The following is a 19,902-nucleotide window of genomic DNA, read 5'->3' as shown; positions in this document are numbered from 1 at the left end:
ATTAGATAAGTTTAATAAAAATAAAAACAAAATAAGTAATAAATTTAATAATCAAATAAATGTATTTTTACAAATACAAACTGTGGTAAGCAGTAGGAGGCTATAAAAGGGAAATGCATCAAGGATGGCTCTTTATAGGCACTGATGAACTCTGAAGGAGGATGAGCAATTAAGTATGTGTTGAGGGGATGTTCCAGCCAGTAGTTCAGCACGTGTAACAACCATGAGGCCAAAAAGAACTGCATTCCAAACACTGAACGAAAGTCTGGGGAGTTGGGGTACCTGGAGCAAGGGTACCAGGGAGCAAAGGTACCCCAACCCTCAGGATGATGGCCAGAAAGGATGAGCACAGTGGTGAAGAAGACAGTTTTTATAGCTGTTAAAAGCAAAGGTTCTTAGAGACAGCTTAAAATTGAGATGTGCTGTGGCAATGGTACAGATAAAGTGCAGTGGGTGTTCAGAGGAAAAGTGTTTTGGGGAGAATTGTGGAGGCATCTCAGTAGAGGAACTAGGGTGCACAAAGGCACAGGTGAAGTATTTCAGGCTGTGTTCAGCCACAGCACTTGATTCAGTTTGACAAGAGTGCATTAAGGGGAGCAGTAGGAGGTAAAGCTAGAAAAGTGATTTGGAGTCACAGTTTTGAGAGTTAAGATGAGGAATTATAATTTCATTCTGTAGGCAGTGGAGAGCCTTGGCACACTGTTAAGTGCAGACTGCAGGTGGAGGAATGGACTGATGCAGTAAGATAGAGTGCAGTGGGACCTGGGAGGTAATGGGCAGGGCCTGAATATATTAGTCTAATGGAGTAGAGTGGAAAAGAGGACACTAGGAAGAGCTGTTCTGGATGCAGAGTAAGTGGGACTTGATAAAGGTATAAACAAGTCTGAAATGCTCCAAACCCTTGAATATGGAAAGACTGCAGAGTCATTGAAAGACACTTGAAACCTAGGGAGAGAAACAGGCCTAAGAGAGAAAGGAGATTCTATTTGGGACTTCCCCAGCACCAAGTACACCACCTGGTGAGAGGAATCACCTGGGAGGATTGTTGAGAGGGTCTATAGTAGGCTGTTGCTTGTTAGCAGATTAAATACAGCAGAAAATAGGATAGAACCTGGGACAGGCAAGAGGGAGGAGTCTACATTTTGGGAGTGAGAAAAGGGAAAACTGGAAATAGTGTATTGAGAGTTCCAGGGAGGTCGTGCTTTGGATATGCCTCATCCCACCCCCGAGCCTGTTGCTGCTTTGAAAAGCCACCATTGGATGAAGTCACTCCTTTTTCTTAAGATGTTCCTCTATTAAAATACAGATGTCCCTTACAGGGGTAATATATTAAGCCTTGTCAACTATTAATACATTGTCATGATTAGATGCTTTCCAAGTGACAGCTTTCTGACAGCAGCTTTTCACAGAATAAGACAGATGATGATTATGTTTTGATTGAGGGGAGAAAGTTAAAAGAGAGATTCATAGGTGGGCCAGGAAATAGAATTACCATATGATCCATTAATTCTACTTCTTGGAATGTATTCAGAAAAATTGAAAGCAGGGATTTAAACAGATATTTATGCATTCATGTTCATAGCGGTATTCACAATTGGCAAAAGATAAAGGCAACCCAAGCATCCACTGAAGGATGAATAGATAAAGAAAATGTGGTATGCACACACAGTGGAATATTATTCAGCCTTAAAAAGGAAGAAAATTCTGACATGTTACAACATGGATGGACCTTGAAGGCATTATGCTAAATGAAATACACCTGTCACAAAGGACAGCTACTATATGATCCACTACTCTGAGATACCTAAAATAGTCAAATTTATACAGATAGGAAATAGAATCAGGGTTGGAGGGAGAGGGGAATAGGAAATCAAAAGTTAATGGTTCGGAATTTCAGTTTGAGAAGATGAAAAAGTTGTGGGGATGGATGCACAACAATGTGAACATTTTTAATGCCACTGAACTTACATATAAAACTGGTTAAAACAGTAAATTTTATGTTATGCATGCATTGTCACAATAACAAAAAAGAAAAGGTGGGGCAGGTCTACTTTGCCAAACCATGGTGGGGTCCTAGCAACAGGGACTGAACAGGACCTCTAAGCCCTTGGATTGTTGGGGCAGAGAGAGTGTGTGTGTCTGTAGGGACAACAGAGGCAGTAAAGGGAAGGTCAGGCTAGGCTGGTACCTCTCCCACAGTACCCGTTGGAATTTCCTTCCTTGGCCTTGTTTCTTTGTTTTGTTTCTGTGTACTTTAATTGGAGTACTTGAAAGTGACTTTGTGAAGTATAGATTTTTGAAGTGAAACATAACATTTGTAAAATTGAAACCGATTTTTTCAATCAAAACACATTTTTCATAACTTTTAGTATTTTTAACTTAAAAGTTATGCAAGCTAATCCCAGTTGCAGCAACTCTTCTAGCTTAGGTCAGTGATTCGCAACAGGCAGCAGTTTTGCCCTTCAGAGGACATTTGGCAGGTTTGGAGACATTTTTGATTGTCAGAACTGGAGAAGGAGGGATGTTGTTATTGGTATCTAGCAGGTCAAAGCCAGGGCTGCTGCTAAACATCCTGATTGCATAAAACAGCCACCTGTGACAAAGCATTGTTGAGAAATCATGCCATTGTTGAGAAATCATGCCAGTGTTGAGAAATCATGCCAGTGTTGAGAAACTTGGACCTGCAGTTATGGATTCAACTCACCCCTTTGAGCTTTTGTATTTTCTTATACCCGCTATATATGTCTTTTTAATAAACTGCTTCAGATTATTTTTTCAAGTTGTAGCATTATAAATAAACTTGACTTCAAATTTCAAAAGTTTCCCAAATGTGCATGGTTCTAGTATTCTTTATGACTAATTGCTTTTTTGCTGTTTGGTTTGGGTTCCCCATATTATAGAATGTTTATATTATCTTCTTTTTTTAATTTTATCTTTTTTATTTATTATATTAGATATTTCCTTGTATATCATTTATCTTTTAACTTTTTAAACATTGTTTTAAGGAAGAAGTATCCTGTTCTCTTCAAAGATATTTACTTTTGAGGCATGAATGTTTTTAATACCACTTTTCTTCTCTGAGCTTTCACTTGTTATTGTGAAATGTCATTGTAAGATTCGTATTCCTTATAATTTTATTCATTCTGTTTGTAATTGCCATGTTACAAAGTTGGCTTTTAAAAAGCAGTCAACTTTGCGAGTGCTATGCTCCCCTGGGCCCTTGCTACCAAGGAGCTAGCTGCATTTTGCTGTTGATGCCGCTTTCGATATTTTAACTTCCTTTTCTGGTTTTTAATGTAAAGTATTCCAAGAAGAACCTGTGATAGGTAGAAAGCTTTGTGTTTTTGTTGCTTTCGTGTCGGTATCAGATTCTTTTTAAAATATTTCCATTGATCTTTGCATCTATTGATTATGATCCAAGTCTATATTTAGCTACTTTGTTTCTATCTTTGGTTATTGTTATTATGAAATAATATTTCATAGTGGAAGTTGTATTTTTATGTATATATCTTCTTTCTAGCAAGCATGGGAATATAATATTACTTTTTCTAAGATTTTTCAAATTAAGGTTTTTGAGATAATTATAGATTCGCATACCTACTGTTGTAAGAAATAATACAGAGAGATTCTGTGTACCCTTTATCCATTTTCTCCCAGTGGTAATATCTTGCAGAATTTTAGTACAATATCACAACCAGGATATTGGCATTGATAACAGGTAAGCTACAGAATGTTCTCATTGCTACAAGGATCCCTCACATTGCCCTTCTGTGACCACACCTACTTCTCTCTCATCCCCACCCCTCCTTAACCTCTGGCAGCCACTAATCTAATCTCTGCTCCATTTCTATAATTTTGTCATTTCAAGAATGTTATAGGAATGGAATCATACAATATGTAACCTCTTGGGATTGGCTTTTTTCACTTAGCATAATTCTCTGGAAATTAACCCAGGTTTTTGCATGTATCAATAATTCATTCCTTTTTTATTGCTGTGCAGTATTCAGTGATATGGCTGTAACACAATTTGTTTAATCATTAATTTGTTGTAGGACTTCAGGGTTGTTTTCAGTTATCAGCTATTATGAATAAAGCTGATATAAAAGTGTACAGGTTTTTACATAAACATACGTCTTCATTTTTCTGGGGTAAATGCCTAGTAGAACAATTACTGGGTTTTATGGTTGCATATAAGAAATAGTCAAACTGTTGTCTAGAATGGCAGCATCATTTTAAATTATCATAAGTTTTCTGCATCCTCACATTTGGTAGTGTCACTATATTTTAGCCATTCTGATGGATATGTGGAGCTATATAATTGTGGTTTTAATTTGCATTTCTGATGGCTAATGGTTAGGAACATTATTTGCTGTCTGTATCTCCCCTTTGGGGAAATGATACTTCTCTAGTTTTGTGTATGTTGGAAACTCTCCACAATGAAATGCTAAAAGTAATTCATTATGTTTATTTCTGATTTTTAGTGTCCTAGATCTTTAGGTCTGTTTTCGTCACTAGTATGCAGTCATTCTATGTCTGTAATTGAATATATTGGGAGAAATAGTTGCTATTTGTTGAAATCTCACTCACTCCTTTTGCCATATGAAACTGGTTACTGTTTTCTGTTTCTATAAAGAAACATTCTATAATTTTTATGGCCAATTCAAGAAAGGAAAAATCTATTTCTGACCTAATACTAAACATGTCATTAGTTGTAGGAGCACTTGAGTCTTTATAACTAACTCAATATTGTTTGCTATTAAAACACTAATAAGTTTTAACATTTTTTAACCCAATTTGATATGATAGTTTTTCCTATTATTCATTCATTAGTTTATTCGACAAATAGTTGTGTTTCAGCTGTGTCAGGCACAATGCCAAGCACCAAGAATAAAATTGTGAGTCCATTTCCAAATAAAAAGAGATCCAGTACTCTTTTCGGCAGCACATACACTAAAATTGAAACCGTGCCTAGAAGATTAGCATGGCCCCTGCATAAGGATGACATACAAATTGATGAAGAATACCACATTTTTTTAAAAAAAGAAATCTCTCCATCAAGTCCTCACTGTATAGAGCCGTCAGTGGGGCCCTGCACTGTACACTGAGGGAGGGAGGAACATGTGTACAGGCCCTGAAGTTGGAGGGGCCTTAGAGCAGTGGAGGACCTGGAGAAGGGCCTCAGAGTGGGCCGGGGAGGGAGGCTTAGTAGAAGGAGCTGTAGCCGTGAAGGGCTGCTTGTTTTATTTCATAATTTCCTCTGTATAATTTTTTATTTTAATTGTCAGCTATTTTTTATAATGCTAATTCAGCGTTTTCCATAGAATTTTAATCTGTTTATTTTGAAGAATCTTTTTTATTGTGAAATATACGTAGTAAAAATTTTTCCATTTTATCCATTTTTAAGTATACAATTCATAGTTACCATCTTTATTAAATATAGAATAATAGTTTGGTTTTTTGGAAATTTTAGATAGGAATTTCTATTTCAAACTAACATACTCTTTGGGAATATCTTCCACTAAATATTTTTTTTTTCTTTGTAGATAGACTTTTTAAAATTCATTTAACAAGTATTTATTGTTAGCAATCTGTGTGGCCAGCACATCAGTAATATAGAGTGGGACATGATCACTACTCTAATGCCACTCATTTTCTAGTATATAATATGTATAGTTGTTTTTTAACTATATTTTAATAGCCTCCCATACCTATTGAGTATGACTCTATTTTGGTCTGAATGGGCTTGTACAAACTATTTGATGACATTTTTAGTATTTTAACCCTTTTCTCATTTAGAAAAAAAGTGCAGCTTGTTGCCAGTGTTAATGTAATGTTACGTGTAGGAATGCTCCGTTTTCTAGGATTTGACATTTTCAGCATTTGAGAATTACTATATTTTGTAAATGGAAATACCACTACTAAAAACAGAATGCTATAAATAGAATGATATCATTTGTTTCCAAAGACTATCGATATACTAGAGCAAAGCAAAAATAAGATATTTCATGGCAAACTTTGAAGCAAGATATTTCATGGCAAACTTTGGGGGTAAGGATAGGACTGTAATCTGCAAGTTATCTTGGGGGTAAACGCTGCAGCTGCAAGGGCCGCCACTGGCGAGTATTCTTGAGGCAGATGGGAAATGGGCTAAATAGCGCATGTGTTCATTAGAATGTTAGAGCAACTCTGTGATTAGGGGTTTTGTTCAGACTTTAGAATCAGTGTTTGTACACATCATAAAATAGAATAGATATTATTTTTACTCTCTTTTGTTGTATTAGAGAGTATGTTCAGCAGCAAATAACAGAAAACTTGACCACAGTGGCTTACATTATAGCAGAGCTGTGGGATTATGACTTTTTCTCTCAGATTGCCTGCCCCTGCTGGTTGTCTTGTATGCATGGGATATGGGCCTTTACATCAGTGCTTTTGCAAAACCAGGGGTTTGGTGCTGCTGAATTATTTATATATCTGTGTGTCAACAGTTTACAGAACTCTTCCACATATGTGATCTCATTCAGTCTTCACATATAAGGAAAACAACTCAGCTTGTTGAAGTGACATATCCTGAATCATAGTCAGGAAGTGTCAGAGCTGGGGTTCAACCCAGATCCCTCTGGTCTGCCCTGTGTTCACTAAACTAACCAGGCAAGAGGAAAACCAACTACTCTCTCACAGGTTGGTTTTAGTAGATTGTGTGGAGAAATCCTGATGTCTCAGATGTTGCTGCAGTGAGATTCTTCTAGTCTCAGTCTCATCATGTAAAGTGGCCATTTTGAATCCAGGGAACCCTCCTGTTACTGTCGATTTCATCATCAGGATATAGTTTATTTATTTATTTATTTATTTTAAGTAAACTTTAGTTTTTAGAGCAGTTTTAGGCTCACAGAAAATTTGAGCCAAAAAAAAAAAAAATACAGAGTTTCTGTACACCCCATGCCCCCACACATGCAATCTCCCTCCACTATCAACATCCCACACCTGAGTGGTAAGTTTTTAACAGTGAATGAACCTACATCGGCACATTTTATCACCCAGAGTTCATAGTTTACATTAGAGTTCACTCTTGGTACTGCACGTTTTATTTTTTGATTATATGTGTACGTACCCATCGTAATAGTTATCATACTTAATAGTTTCATTGCCTTAAAAATCTCCCTCCTCCTAGTCCCTGGCAACCACTGATCTTTTTACTGTCTTCATAGTTGTGCCTTTTCCACTATATAGTTAGAATCATGCAGTATACAGCCCTTTCAGTTAGGCTTCTTTCACTTTGTAATATGCACTTTAGGTTCTTCCATGTCTTTTCATGTCTTGATAGCTCATTTGTTTTTAGCACTGAATAATACTCCATTGTCCAGATGTATCACACTTAATTTATCCATTCACCTACTGAAGGACATCTTGATTGCTCTCAGGTCTTGGCAATTATGAATAAAGCTGCTATGGACATCCATGCGCATAAGTTTGTATGGACATAAATTTCAGCTTATTCGGATAAATACCAAGGAGCACAACTACTGGATTATATGGTAAGAATATGTCTAGTTTTATAAGAAACTGCCAAACTGTTTTCCAAAGTGACTACCGTTATGTATTCCGAGAGCGTTGGGAGAGTTCCCATTGCTGCACCCCTGCCAGCATTTGACGTTGTCAGCATTTTGGATTTTGATCATTCTAATAGGTGTGTAGTATATCTCGTTGTTTTAATTTGCTATTCCTTAATGACATATGTTGAACATTTTTGTCTTATGCTTTTTTGTCATCTGTATATCTTCTTTGGTGAGATGTCTGTCTAGAGCTTTTGCTCATTTTTTAATGCCATCATTTGTTTTCTTATTGTCAAGTTTTAAGAGTTCTTTGTATATCTCGGATAACAGACTTTTATCAGATGTGTCTTTTGCAAATACTTTTTCCAGATTATGGCTTGGCTTCTCATTCTATTGAAGGGGGTAATTATTATTTTATAAAATAATTTTTTTTTTATCTAACACATCTGCTTTCTTCCTTGTGGAACATAGAAAATACATTTTAGTCCATGTTTTATTTTTCTCTCTATATTATGTACCTTCTTTGTTTTGAGTTTCCAGTATATAACATACTTTCAGTCTTTTAAAAATCAATGTCTGAAGAAGTCCAAGATGGTGGGAACATAGGAGGATACTGAATTCTCCCTCTCCCACAAGCACGCTGAAATACACACATACGGAGAGAGCAGTTACTCCCAAGAGAGTAACTGAGTGCTGATTGAACAACAAACGAAAAAACAACAAATAGAGAAGGCTGGGAAACTGCAGGAACTCTCTGGGATTGAAGATTCTGGCAAATGCTATTGTTTATGTCCCCCTCCACATTGATAAGTTGGGTAGGAACTGTATCTGGGTGCTTTGGCCAACCTGCAAGATCGCTGCAGCACTTTCCCAACCACATTGCCCACAGCCCACTTCAGCTCTGAACAAAGGGAGCAAGCAGCATAAACAGGGTCTTACCACATGTACCTGGCCTCCCTGCCCAGCTTCCATCACCTTGCCAAAACTTCCCAGCACACACTGCCTGCACAGAGGTCTTGTCCACAAAGACTGCTTTCTGTACAACAGACATGGAGACCACATAGAGAAGGCTGGGATGCTGCAGAAACTCTCTGGGAACTGCTGGAATTCCCAGGGTCGGGGGTGCCGGTGAGCGCTACTATTTACATCTCCCTCCACCTTGGTAGAGCAGGCAGGAGCTCTGTCCAGGTGCTCTGGCCTACCTGTAAGTTTGCCACACCACCCAAGCCCATTTTGGCTCCGAATAAAAGAAGCAGACAAGATCAACGGCATTACTACATATACCTATCCTTCCATCCCAGAGCCACTACAGCTTGGTAGGCCAGCACCCTGGACACCGGCTCAGTTCCGATCAGCCTGCCAAAACCATCCAGCACATACAGCCTACACAGAGGTCACTTCAGTGCAAAGCCACTTATTTTGTCTAATTCATATAAACAAGCATAGAAAGTCAAACAAAAGGAAAAGACAGAAGCATATCTCTCAAATAAAGGAACAACAACAACAAATCCCCAGGAAAAAAGCCCTGATGAAAGGGGATAAATAATTTTCCTGATAAAGAAGTTAAAGAAATGGGTATAAGGATGCTCACCAAATGTGAGAGTGGAATGGAGGAACTTAAGGAGAACTCCACAAGAGTTAGGAAGTATAATGAACCAAGCAGAGCTGAAGAATACAGTAACAGAAATGAAAAATACATTAGCAGGAATCAACAACAGATTAACTAATAAAGGAGGATGGATCTGTGACCTGGATAAAAAGGCTATTGGAAATTAAGTAATCATAACAGCCAAAAGAAAAAAATTTTTAAAAATGAGGACAATATAAGGGATCTCTGGGACAACATCAAGTGCACAAACATTCACATTACAGGAATCCCAGAAGGAGGATAAAAAGAAGGAATGGAAACTTTATTTGAAGAAATAATGGCAGAAAACTTTTCTAACCTGGGAAAGTAAACACATCCAGGTCCAGGAAGCACAGAGTTCAAACAAAATTAATCCAGAGAGACCCACACCAAGACATATTGTAACTAAAATGGCAAAAGTTAAAGATAAAGAGACAATTTTGAAGGCAACAAGAAAAAAACAAGTTACAAATGAAGGAAACCCCATAAGGCTATTGGCTGATTTCTCAGAAGCAACATTACAGGCCATAAGGGAGTGGCAAGATGTCTTTTAAAGTGCTGAAATAAAAAACTTACAGCCTAGAATAGTTTACCGTCCAAGGTTTTCATTCAGAATTGAAGGAGAGATAATGTTTTCTAGACAAGCAAACAAAAGAGTTCATCACCATTAAACTAGCTTTATAAAAAGTGTTGAAGGTTCTTCTTTAAGCAGAAAGGGAAAGGCCATAACCCAAACTAAGAAAATATGAGAAAGGAAAAAATCTCACAGGTAAAGCCAAATAGTTAACAAATAAAGCAAATCAGACATTTAAAAAGCTGTTGTGAAGGTCAAAAGACAAAAGTACCAAACTCAGCTCAAATTCGTAAATACTTAGGAGATACACAAAACAAAAAGATTTAAAATATGACATCAAAAACAAAGCATAAAGTAGGGAGTAAAAAGTAGTCCTTTTAGAATATATTTGAACTTAAATGCCTGTTAGTTTAGAATAGACTGTTGTAAATAGAGAATGATATACATAAACCTCATGGTAACCACAAACCAAAAACCTACTAAAGATGCACAAAGAACAAAGGAGCCCAAACAAAACACTAAAGAAAACCCACAAACCACAAGGAAAGAGATCAAGAAGAAAGAAGCAGGAGAATTTTTTTTAAATTAACAAAATGGCAATAAGTACGTTTATCAATAATTGCTTTAAATTTAAATGGACTGAATGCTCCAATAAAAAGACAGGGTGGCTGAATGAATTAAAAACAGCATCCATTTATATGCTGCTTACAAGGACTCACTTCAAATTGAAAGACTAACAAACAGGCTGAAAGTGAAGGGATGGGAAAAGATATTTCATGCAAATAAAAACAAGAAACCTTGGGGTAAGCAATACTCATATCAGACAAAATAGACTTTAAAACAGAATATAAAAAAAAGCAAAGAAGGACATTACGTAATTATAAAAAGGGGTCAGTCCAAGAAGAGGACATAAATATCTACACATCCAACATAGAAGCACCTTGATACATAAAACCAATATTAATAGACGTAAAAGGTGAAATTCATAGTAATACAATAATAGCAGAGGATTTTAATACCCCACTCACATCAATGAATAGATCCTCCAGACAAAAAATTAATAAGGAAATAATGGCCTTAAATGTCACATTATATCATATCAATTTTAAGACATTTATAGAACATGTCATCCAAAAACTTTAGACACAGGGTTTTCAAGTGCACGTGCAACATCCTCCGGGATAGATCATATATTAGGCCACAAAACAAGCCTCAGTAAATTCAAGAAGATTTAAGTCATATCAAGCCTATTTTCTGACCACGATGGCATGAAATTAGAAAGCAACTACAGGAAGAAACCTGGAAAATAACTCAAATACGTGGAGATTAAACAACATGCTACTAAATAACCAATGGATCAAAGAGGAAATCATACAATCAAAAACTACCTTGAGACAAATGTAAATGAAAGGAACTTTTCAAAATTTATGCGATGCAGTAAAAGCATTTCTAACAGGGAAGTTCATAGCTATGCAGGCCTACCTCAAGAAAAATCCCAAATAATCTAACGTTACACCTAAAAGAACTAGAAAAAGAACAAACAAAACCCAAAGTAAGTAGAAGGAAGGAAATAAGATCAGAGTGGAAATAAATGAAATAGAAATTTTAAAAACACTAGAAAAGTCAGTGAAGCTAAGAGCCTATTCTTTGAAATGATAAAATTGATAAACCTTTAACTAAACTCATCAAGATAGCTCAATAAATAAAATCATAAAGAGAAGTTACAAACTACACCACAGAAATGCAAAGAATCATTAAAGAACACTACGAACAATTTTATGCCAACAAATTTGACAGTCTAGAAGAAATGGGTAAGTTTCTAGAAGCTTATAACCTTTCAAGCCTGAACCAGGAAGAGATAATGAATCTAAACAGACTGATTACTAGTTATCAAATTGAAGCAGTAACCATAAAACTCCCAATAAATGAAAGACCAGATCGTTTCACAGGTGAATGCTACCAAATATTTAAAGAAGAATATCTATCCTTAAACTATTTCAAAAAATGTAAGAGGAAGGAATGCTTCCAAACTCTATGAAACCAGTATTATACTGATACCTAAATCAGATGAAGACACTACAAAAAAAGAAAATTACAGGCCAATATGCTAGATGAACTAGATGCAAAAATTCTCAACAAAATTTAGCAAGCTGGATTCAACAATACATTTAAAGGAGTATACACTGTGATCAATTGGAAGTCATCCCAGGGATGCAAGGATGGTTGAACATTCATAAGTCAATTAATGTAATACATGATGTCAACAAAATGAAGGATTAAAAAAATCATATGATCATCTCTATAGACAGAGAAAAAGCACTTGATAAAGTTTCAACTTTTTATGATAAAAACTCTCTATAAAGTGAGTGTAGAGAGAATATACCCCAACATAATAAAGGCCATATATGACAAACCCAGAGCTAATATACTCAATGGTGAAAAGCTGAAAGCTTTTTCTCTAGATCAGAAACAAGGATACCCACTCTCACCACTTCTATTTAACATAGAACTGGAAGTCTTAACCACAGCAGTCAGACCAAAAAAAAAAAGTCATTTGAATGAGAAAGGAAGAAGTAAAACTCTCACTGTTTGCTGATTACCTGATACTACAATACATAGAGAAAACCTTAAAGACTCCACCAAAAAAAGAAGAAAAAAAAACTATTAGAACTAATAAATGAATTCAGTAAAATTGCAGAATACAAAATTAATATACAGAAACCCGTGGCATTTCTATATACCAGTAACAAGCAAAAGGAGAAAATAAGGAAACAATCCAATTTACAATTGCATCAAAAAAAAATTAAAAACCTAGGAATAAATTTAACTGAAGAGGTAAAAGACTTGTACTCTGGAAACTGTAAGACATTGAAGAAAGAAGTTGAAGGGGATGCAAGTAAATGAAAGGATATATCATGTTCATGGATTGGAAGGATTGATATTGTTAAAATGTCCTTACTACCTAAAGCAATATACAGATTCAGTGCAATCCTTATCAAAATATCGATGGTATTCTTCTCAGAACTAGAACAACTAATCCTAAAATTTATATGGAACCACAATATACCCCGAATAGCCAACGATATTTTGAGAACATAATGGAAGGTATTATACCTCCTCATTTTAAAGTATACTACAAAGCTACAATAATCTAAACAGTATGGTAATGGTGTTAAAACATTGAATAGAGAGCTCAGAAATAAATGCTCACTTATGGTCAGATAATTTATGACAAAGGAGGCAATATATAATGGGGTAATATATAATGAGGTAAAGACTGTTCGATAACTGGTGTTGGGAAAATTAGACAGATACATGCGAACTATGAAATTGGACTACTTTCTTATACCATATACAAAGATAAACTGAAAATGGATTAAAGACTTAAACATAAGACCTGAATCCATAAAACTTCTAGAGGAAAACATGGGCAGTAAACTCTTTGACATCAGTTTTAGCAATATCTTTTGTCTCCTCAGGCAAGGGCAACAAAAGAAAAAATGTCTAAAAAATTTGAAAACATTTATCTGTAAAGATTTTTGCACCCTGATGTTTACTGCCGCATTATTCACAGTAGCCAAGGCATGGAAACAACTGAAGTGCCTTTCGATAGATGATTGGATAAAGGTGTACAATGGAATATTACTCAGCCATAAGGAAAGATGAAATACTGCTATTTCCGACAACATTGATGGATCTTGAGATAATCATACTAAGTGAAATAAGGCAAACAAAAAAAGTTGAAAAACATTTCACTTATATGTGGGATTAAAACTGAAAGCAACAAATAAGACAAAATTCATGGACACAGACAACAGTTTAGAGATAAAGGTGGGAGGTAGATAAGGGTAAAAGAGGTCAAATATATGGCTAGGGAAGGAGATTTGACTGGGTAGTGAACACAATGCAATATGCGGATGATGTATTATTGAATTGTACACTTGAAACCTATATAATTTTATTAACCAATGTCACCCCAATAAGTTTAATTTTAAAAATGGGACTACATCAAACCAAAAAAGGTTTGCACAGTGAGGGAAACCATCAAGAAAACGAAAAGACTTTCAACTGAATGTGAGAAGAGATTTGCAAATAAGGGATTAATATACAACATTTATAAAAAATTAATACAACTTAACCTTTAAAAAAGTCTAATTAATAATTAGGCAGATGACCTGAATAGACATTTCTCCAAAGAGGACATACAGGTGGCCAACATACATATGAAAAGATGCTCACTATAACTAATCAGGGAAACGCAAATCACAACCACAATGAGCTATCATCTCACCTGTCAGAATGGCTGTTATCATATAATCAACAAATAACAAGTGTTGACAAGGATGTAAAGAAGAAGGAACCCTTGTACCCTGTTGATGGGATTGCAAATTGGGGCAGCCACTATGGAAAACATGGTAGTTCCTCAAAAAAAATTAAAAATATAGCTGCCATACTACCCAGCAGTCCCACTTCTGGGTGTTTGTTCAAAGAAAGCAAACGCTAATTTGAAAAGATTTGTGCACCCTTATGTTCATTGCAATATTATTATTTTATTTTTTTTAAATTTAGTTTCAAGTATGCAGTCATTGGTTAGACATCTATATAATTCATAAAATGATCCCCCCAATTGCACCCTCTCTCCCCTGACCTTCCACCTAGCCAATGTATTGATACTAAATGCATTTCCTATGCTGTGCTCCCCATCCTTGTGACCATGAGCTACTAATTTGTACTTCTTTAGCCCTTCACCCCATTCTCTCAGCCCCACAAACCCTCCTCCCCTCTGACACCAAATTATCCACTATATTTGTGAGTCTGTTTTTGATTAGTTCTTTTTATTCCTTAGATTCCACATGTAAGTGAAATCATATAGTGTTTATCTTTTTCTGCCTGAGTTAAATACCTTCTAGGTCCACCTAGATGAAAAAAGCAAAACCTTTTTTCATCCCCTTCCTTTTCCTATGTAGGGGTCTTGTTTTCTTATCCTTTCAGCTACTCTATCTTTTGGTTGGAGCACTTAATTCTTTTCCATTTAAGGTACTTACTGATAGGAATGTGGTTGTTACCATTCTTTATTCCTGTTTTTGATACAGGTTTTTTATTCTTAGAGAAGTCCCTTCAACATTTCCTGTAATATTGGCTTGCTGGTGATAAATTCCTTTAGCTTATTTTTGTCTGAGAAGCTCTTTATCCTTCAACTCTAAATGGTAGCTTTGCTGGATAAAGTATCCTTGGTTGTAGATTCTGGGTCTTCATCCTGTTGAATATTTTTTGCCAAACCCTTCTGTCCTGCGTAGTTTCTTTTGGGAAATCATCTGCCAGTCTTATGGGTTGTCCCTTATATTTAATTATTGGTTTTTCTGTTGCTGCTTTTAATATTTTTTCTTTGTACTTAACCTTTAGTATTTTAATTATGATGTGTCTTGGTGTGGGCCTCTTTGGATCCCTGACTTTTGGAATTCTCTGAGCTTCCTGGGGTTTTATGTCCATTTCCTTCAGCAGGTTAGGGAAGTTTTCTTCTAAACAGTTGATTCGATCCTTTGCTTTATCTAATCTACTGTCGATTCCTCCTAAGACATTCTTAATTTCATTATTATCTTCTTTTCTGACTTGTTCTTTTTTATGTTTCCTGTCTCTACTTTGTTTTCTTTCTCTTTGTTAAAGTTCTCACCGAATTCATCTACTCTTCCCTTAAGTTCATTGAGCCTCCTTATAACCAGTGTTTTGAACTCTGCATCTGTTAGATTACTTGACTCCATTATATCTGGATCTCTGTTCTGTTCTCTCATATGGTTTCTACTTCTTTGTCTTCCCATTTTGGCTGCCTTTCTGTGTCTGTTTCTATGTACTAAGCAAAGCTCCTAAGTCTCCTGGTCTTATTAGTGTGGGTTTGTGTAGTAGGTGTCCAGTGGCACAGTCCTGAGAAGAGTTCAGCTACAGGCCAAACTTAGCTCAAGACTCTACCCCTCCGGGGCCACCTGTTAAAACAGATTCAGCAAGCAATCCACAGATGCTGTGCTTATAGTTGCCTCAAAAGGCTACACCAGAAACCAAGGCTGCCTCCAGTGTGAGTCTCAGCAAGGAGCATCTGACTCGCTGAGGATATACCTGGATGTGGCTTGGGTGGGGCCGTGATTGGGGGAGGCGGGGTTTCAGGGAATCCTCTGGGAGGAGCGACCTCTGTTCTGCCTCTGCCTCAGCCGCTCAGGACTGGGCAGCCCCGCGTCCTCGCCCTATCCTATCTTCTGTCGTTGCAGGGTGTTTTCTTGGATTTCTCCCTATTTGTATGGCTTGTTCCTCTAGATCCCAGGTGATTTTTTCCTTGCTGCTGCTCCTTGTTTCCATCACAACTTTGATTTGGTCGCCAGAGGGATGAACAGAATCTCTATCATCTACGCCATTTTTGCTCTCTACTATTACAATATTATTTATAATAGTTAAGATATGAAAGCATCCTAGATATCTCTTGATAGATGAATGGATAAAAAAATGTTAATATATACACATACAGTGGAATATTACTCAGCCATAAAAAATAATGAAATCTTGCCATTTGCAACAACATGGATAAACCTACAGAGTATTATGCTAAGTGAAATAAGTCTGAGCAATAGAAATACCATATGATTTCACTTATAAAGGAATATAAGAGAACAAAATAAATGAATAAACAGAACAAGACAGAAAGAGTTTATATGAACACATGTCATTTTGAGGCATATTTTTGGGGCTGTAGATGTGATAAAAATTAAGATAAAACATAGGCCTGTGTAGACATCAAACTTTCATAATTCAAATAGAACTATTTGGGATTTGCTGTATTTTTACCCTCTACTCATCTTTCCATTCCTAGCAAATTGAATATTTTAGAATTTCTATCTTACATCATTATAATGACATATATAATTTATTGCTTATTTTAGCCAGATTCTTGATACTTCTCTAGAATGATAAATCTTAATAAATAGATAAATATGTTACTTTCCTATTCCATCATTAAAAGAAATGAAGTGTACTTTGTAACTTAGCAAACTTATTTTCTTCAGAAAAATCACAAAATGCCATGTAGGTCAGACAGGCATTTCCCTGGTCACCCTTGTTTCCTTGCCTCTTGTTTTTGCTTAGATATGAAAGCTTCCTAAAGTCTAGATTTAGAGGGAAGTAAATTTATAGTGGCTCCTGGCGTACCAGGCACTCTGCAGTGCTGGAGGAGGTCCATGTGCCAGTTTTGGTGAACAGCTTGATGCATAGCAGTTCTCAAAACTTTAAGTCTCATGAAATTCGAAAATAGATTTGGAGGGTTGCCAGCTCTTTATTTTGACATATTAAAGACTTTTTTTGCGGGGCGGGGGGGATGATCATTTGCTACTACTATAATTTCTTATAAATAGTATATAGTATGCATATGATCTCAGACTACAGAAAGTTTTTCCCTAGTAAGGAACTGTAGCCGTCTTACCCTGACACATACATATATTCAGTGTATCACATCCTGATTTCTCTCATTTTCCTGAGAACCAGCAGGATGTTCCTCAAGGAGTAGCTGCTATCCACTTGGGTAGCCTAAAGACTTCTGTTTTACATTGTGGCCCTGGCAAGGTCTAGAGCTGTTCTTCCCATGTGTGACTTAATCAGGGTGTCATTCCTAGCTGGCTTCCTTCCCTAAAGGTCAGCCGCAGGCCTTTGGGCCACTTTCCAGATTGGCCTGTTGGTTGGTGTGCATGCTCAGAAACTTTGTACCAGTGTTAAAAGTAGCATACAGTTTAGAAAAATTGGTTTCTTGCTCATCTGGTGCAGTAATGTGTTCCACAGATACGTAAGTAACTTTGGGAGTCCACATACTGCTGCTCCCTTTTATTAGAATGGCTTGTAATTTGTCTCTTTTTTTCCATCCTGCATCACATTCTGTTGAACAATATTGACTATTACATTTCTCTTTCAGCGGTTTTGCGGGTGGCTGGTTCCCTGCAGAAGAGCACAGAAGTGATGAAGGCCATGCAGAGTCTTGTGAAGATCCCAGAAATCCAGGCCACCATGCGAGAGCTGTCCAAAGAGATGATGAAGGTAACCTGGGACTAACCCTGCATTCCATTCTCAACCACTAAGCGTCTCTGTTAGCAGGTGGCAGGGGCTAGGGCTGTGTGGGGACTGGGATAGACAGACTACTGTTGCCAGACACTGAGGACAGAGGAGCAGCTGTTAACATTGGTTGAAACTCTCTGAGCAGCACAATGGCAGAGGCTGGATCAGATGGCCAGAGTGCCCCTTAGAAGAAGTAAAAGTATACCTATAGCTCTAGGGCAGGTGGGGGGTCCCAGGTGCAGCCGTATAGGATCCAGGGAGCTAGGGTTTACAGCCCCTGACATAAGCAGGGAGTCAGAGGAAAGCCCGGGTTCTTCCATCTACTCAAGGGGAATGTTTGTGAAGCTTGTGTGGGAGGTTGTTCTACCTCCCTTGCCAGCAAACTTTTGGCAAACTTTTTCTGTAAAGGGCTAGATAGTAAATGTAATTTCTACTTTGTGGGCCATAAATCTTTCTTGTAACTAAACTACTTTGCAGTATAAAAGCAGCCATAGACAATATATAAACAAATGAATATGTGTTCCTATAAAACTTTATTTACGAAAGCAGTCAGTAGACCGGATTTGACCCGCAGGCTATAGTTTGCTGATGTCTTTTTTAGCCTATTAAAGGAGAGGCAGAACCAAATAGAAACTAATAAATACCTGCCGTCCTTAGGATCAGGGCTTGGCAAGAACCTATACTGGTGGACAGGGCTCAGGAGGGCATTGTTACTGAGCCCCCTCCCAGCCAGTAGTACATCACACATACTGTCCTGTCAAGTCCACCCTGGAACCCTGTGAGATAGGTATTTATAGCCCCATTTTACATAGGAGGAAACAACCTATAAGTTGCCAGGTAACTTATAAGTAACATTGGTAGGAAGTGACACATATGGGATAGGAACACAGATGTCTGACCTTATCGCTTGAGCTGCCCCAGAGGAAATGGTAATAGGAAAGCCTTGTGCAGGTACTGACTCACGCTTCAAACCTGTGGCCTGAGAGTCCAGATTATATACCTCAAACTTTTATATGTCATTTGTGAAGTGTAGCAGTTGTCTTTCTCCTATGAACTTGATTCATATATGGGGCTATGGGGCTTAGGAGAGAACTGGAGAAGAAAGTTGACGGAAAAGAAAAGCAATATAAAAAGCCCAGGTTCCAGATCTTTGGAATAAAAACTCATTGGACAGTGACAGTCGGAGGGAACCAGGCAGCAGAGTATGTCCTTTAAAAGTGGTATGTGGATGTCCGTCCCCCAAGTTGGTGATGCCTGTCCATCTAGAACTGAATAACAAAGCAAGTGTTTGATGAATTGTTGTTGATTGAATGTATAAATTAATGAATGACAACTTCTACCTCCAGGACATGGAGGACTGTTACAGTCAGGATTTCAGTAGGCTCTTTTTAACCAGTTAGCAGGTATTTATTGAACTTATTTACAGCTACTGTAAAATGTAAGATGACTTCCAGAAGACTCCACTTGTGTGACCTTGAAAGTAAATTTTTTTATTTGTTCATTTTGGTTGGGAAGAAAAGGCCTGAGAATGGGCAGAATCTGGTATTAGCTAGATTCATGTCATTGATCACTAGAGTGGTCTAGGAGCAGAAAGACAGACAGGAGGGAGGGCTTGCTTTAAGTCTGATTCCATCACATGCTCAGTGAGGGTTTTGTCCTGGCTGAGTGCAGGGGAGCTGGAGCTGCCATACGTGACCTTCTGCTCCTTGACTCGTTGAGATTTCAAGGTACAAAGCAAGGGGCACAGTTCTTGTAGGTTGCAGAGCAGTTAGGATTTTTCTCTTCTGGCAGCTTCTCAGAAGCATGAACCCATGCTTTCTCTCTGCCATCCACCACAGCCTTCAGCCCCTCCTCACCTCTTCTGCCCAGAGATGTCACTTGCCCCTTTTTGACATCAGAGGGTGCTGTTCTGACTTTTTGCTTCAAAAACAAGAAGGAAAAAAAGTCAGTAGGGTCTTATCTGGGAGCTGAGGACTCTGCTAAGCGAGGAAGACCACAAGGCCTGCTCGTACTGGCCAGCGTTAGGGAGCAGTTCTCTTGTGCCCTCCAGTAACATGGTGGTGCCACAC

General features: G+C 37.4%; 1 protein-coding gene and 1 non-coding gene across 3 annotated transcripts in view; both read left to right on the top strand.

Moving 5' to 3' along the window:
- Positions 1 to 19,902, top strand: part of LOC102882656 (charged multivesicular body protein 3) — a 98,846-nt gene that overhangs the window by 70,666 nt on the left and 8,278 nt on the right. For both annotated transcript variants that reach the window (XM_006917718.3, XM_006917716.3), the window contains one exon: positions 17,694 to 17,815. In XM_006917718.3, the coding sequence (XP_006917780.1) occupies positions 17,694 to 17,815 (122 nt within the window). The remainder of the gene's footprint in view (positions 1 to 17,693; positions 17,816 to 19,902) is intronic.
- LOC112484568 lies at positions 4,927 to 5,033 on the top strand. The gene has a single exon (XR_003048043.1). It is a non-coding gene; the product is annotated as a U6 spliceosomal RNA (small nuclear RNA).

Source organism: Pteropus alecto, unplaced genomic scaffold (genome assembly GCF_000325575.1).
Source record: "Pteropus alecto unplaced genomic scaffold, ASM32557v1 scaffold117, whole genome shotgun sequence".
NCBI classification, from domain to species: domain Eukaryota; kingdom Metazoa; phylum Chordata; class Mammalia; order Chiroptera; family Pteropodidae; genus Pteropus; species Pteropus alecto.
The sequence above is the reverse complement of the archived record's forward strand: the minus strand, read 5'-3'. Positions and strand labels throughout refer to the sequence as shown.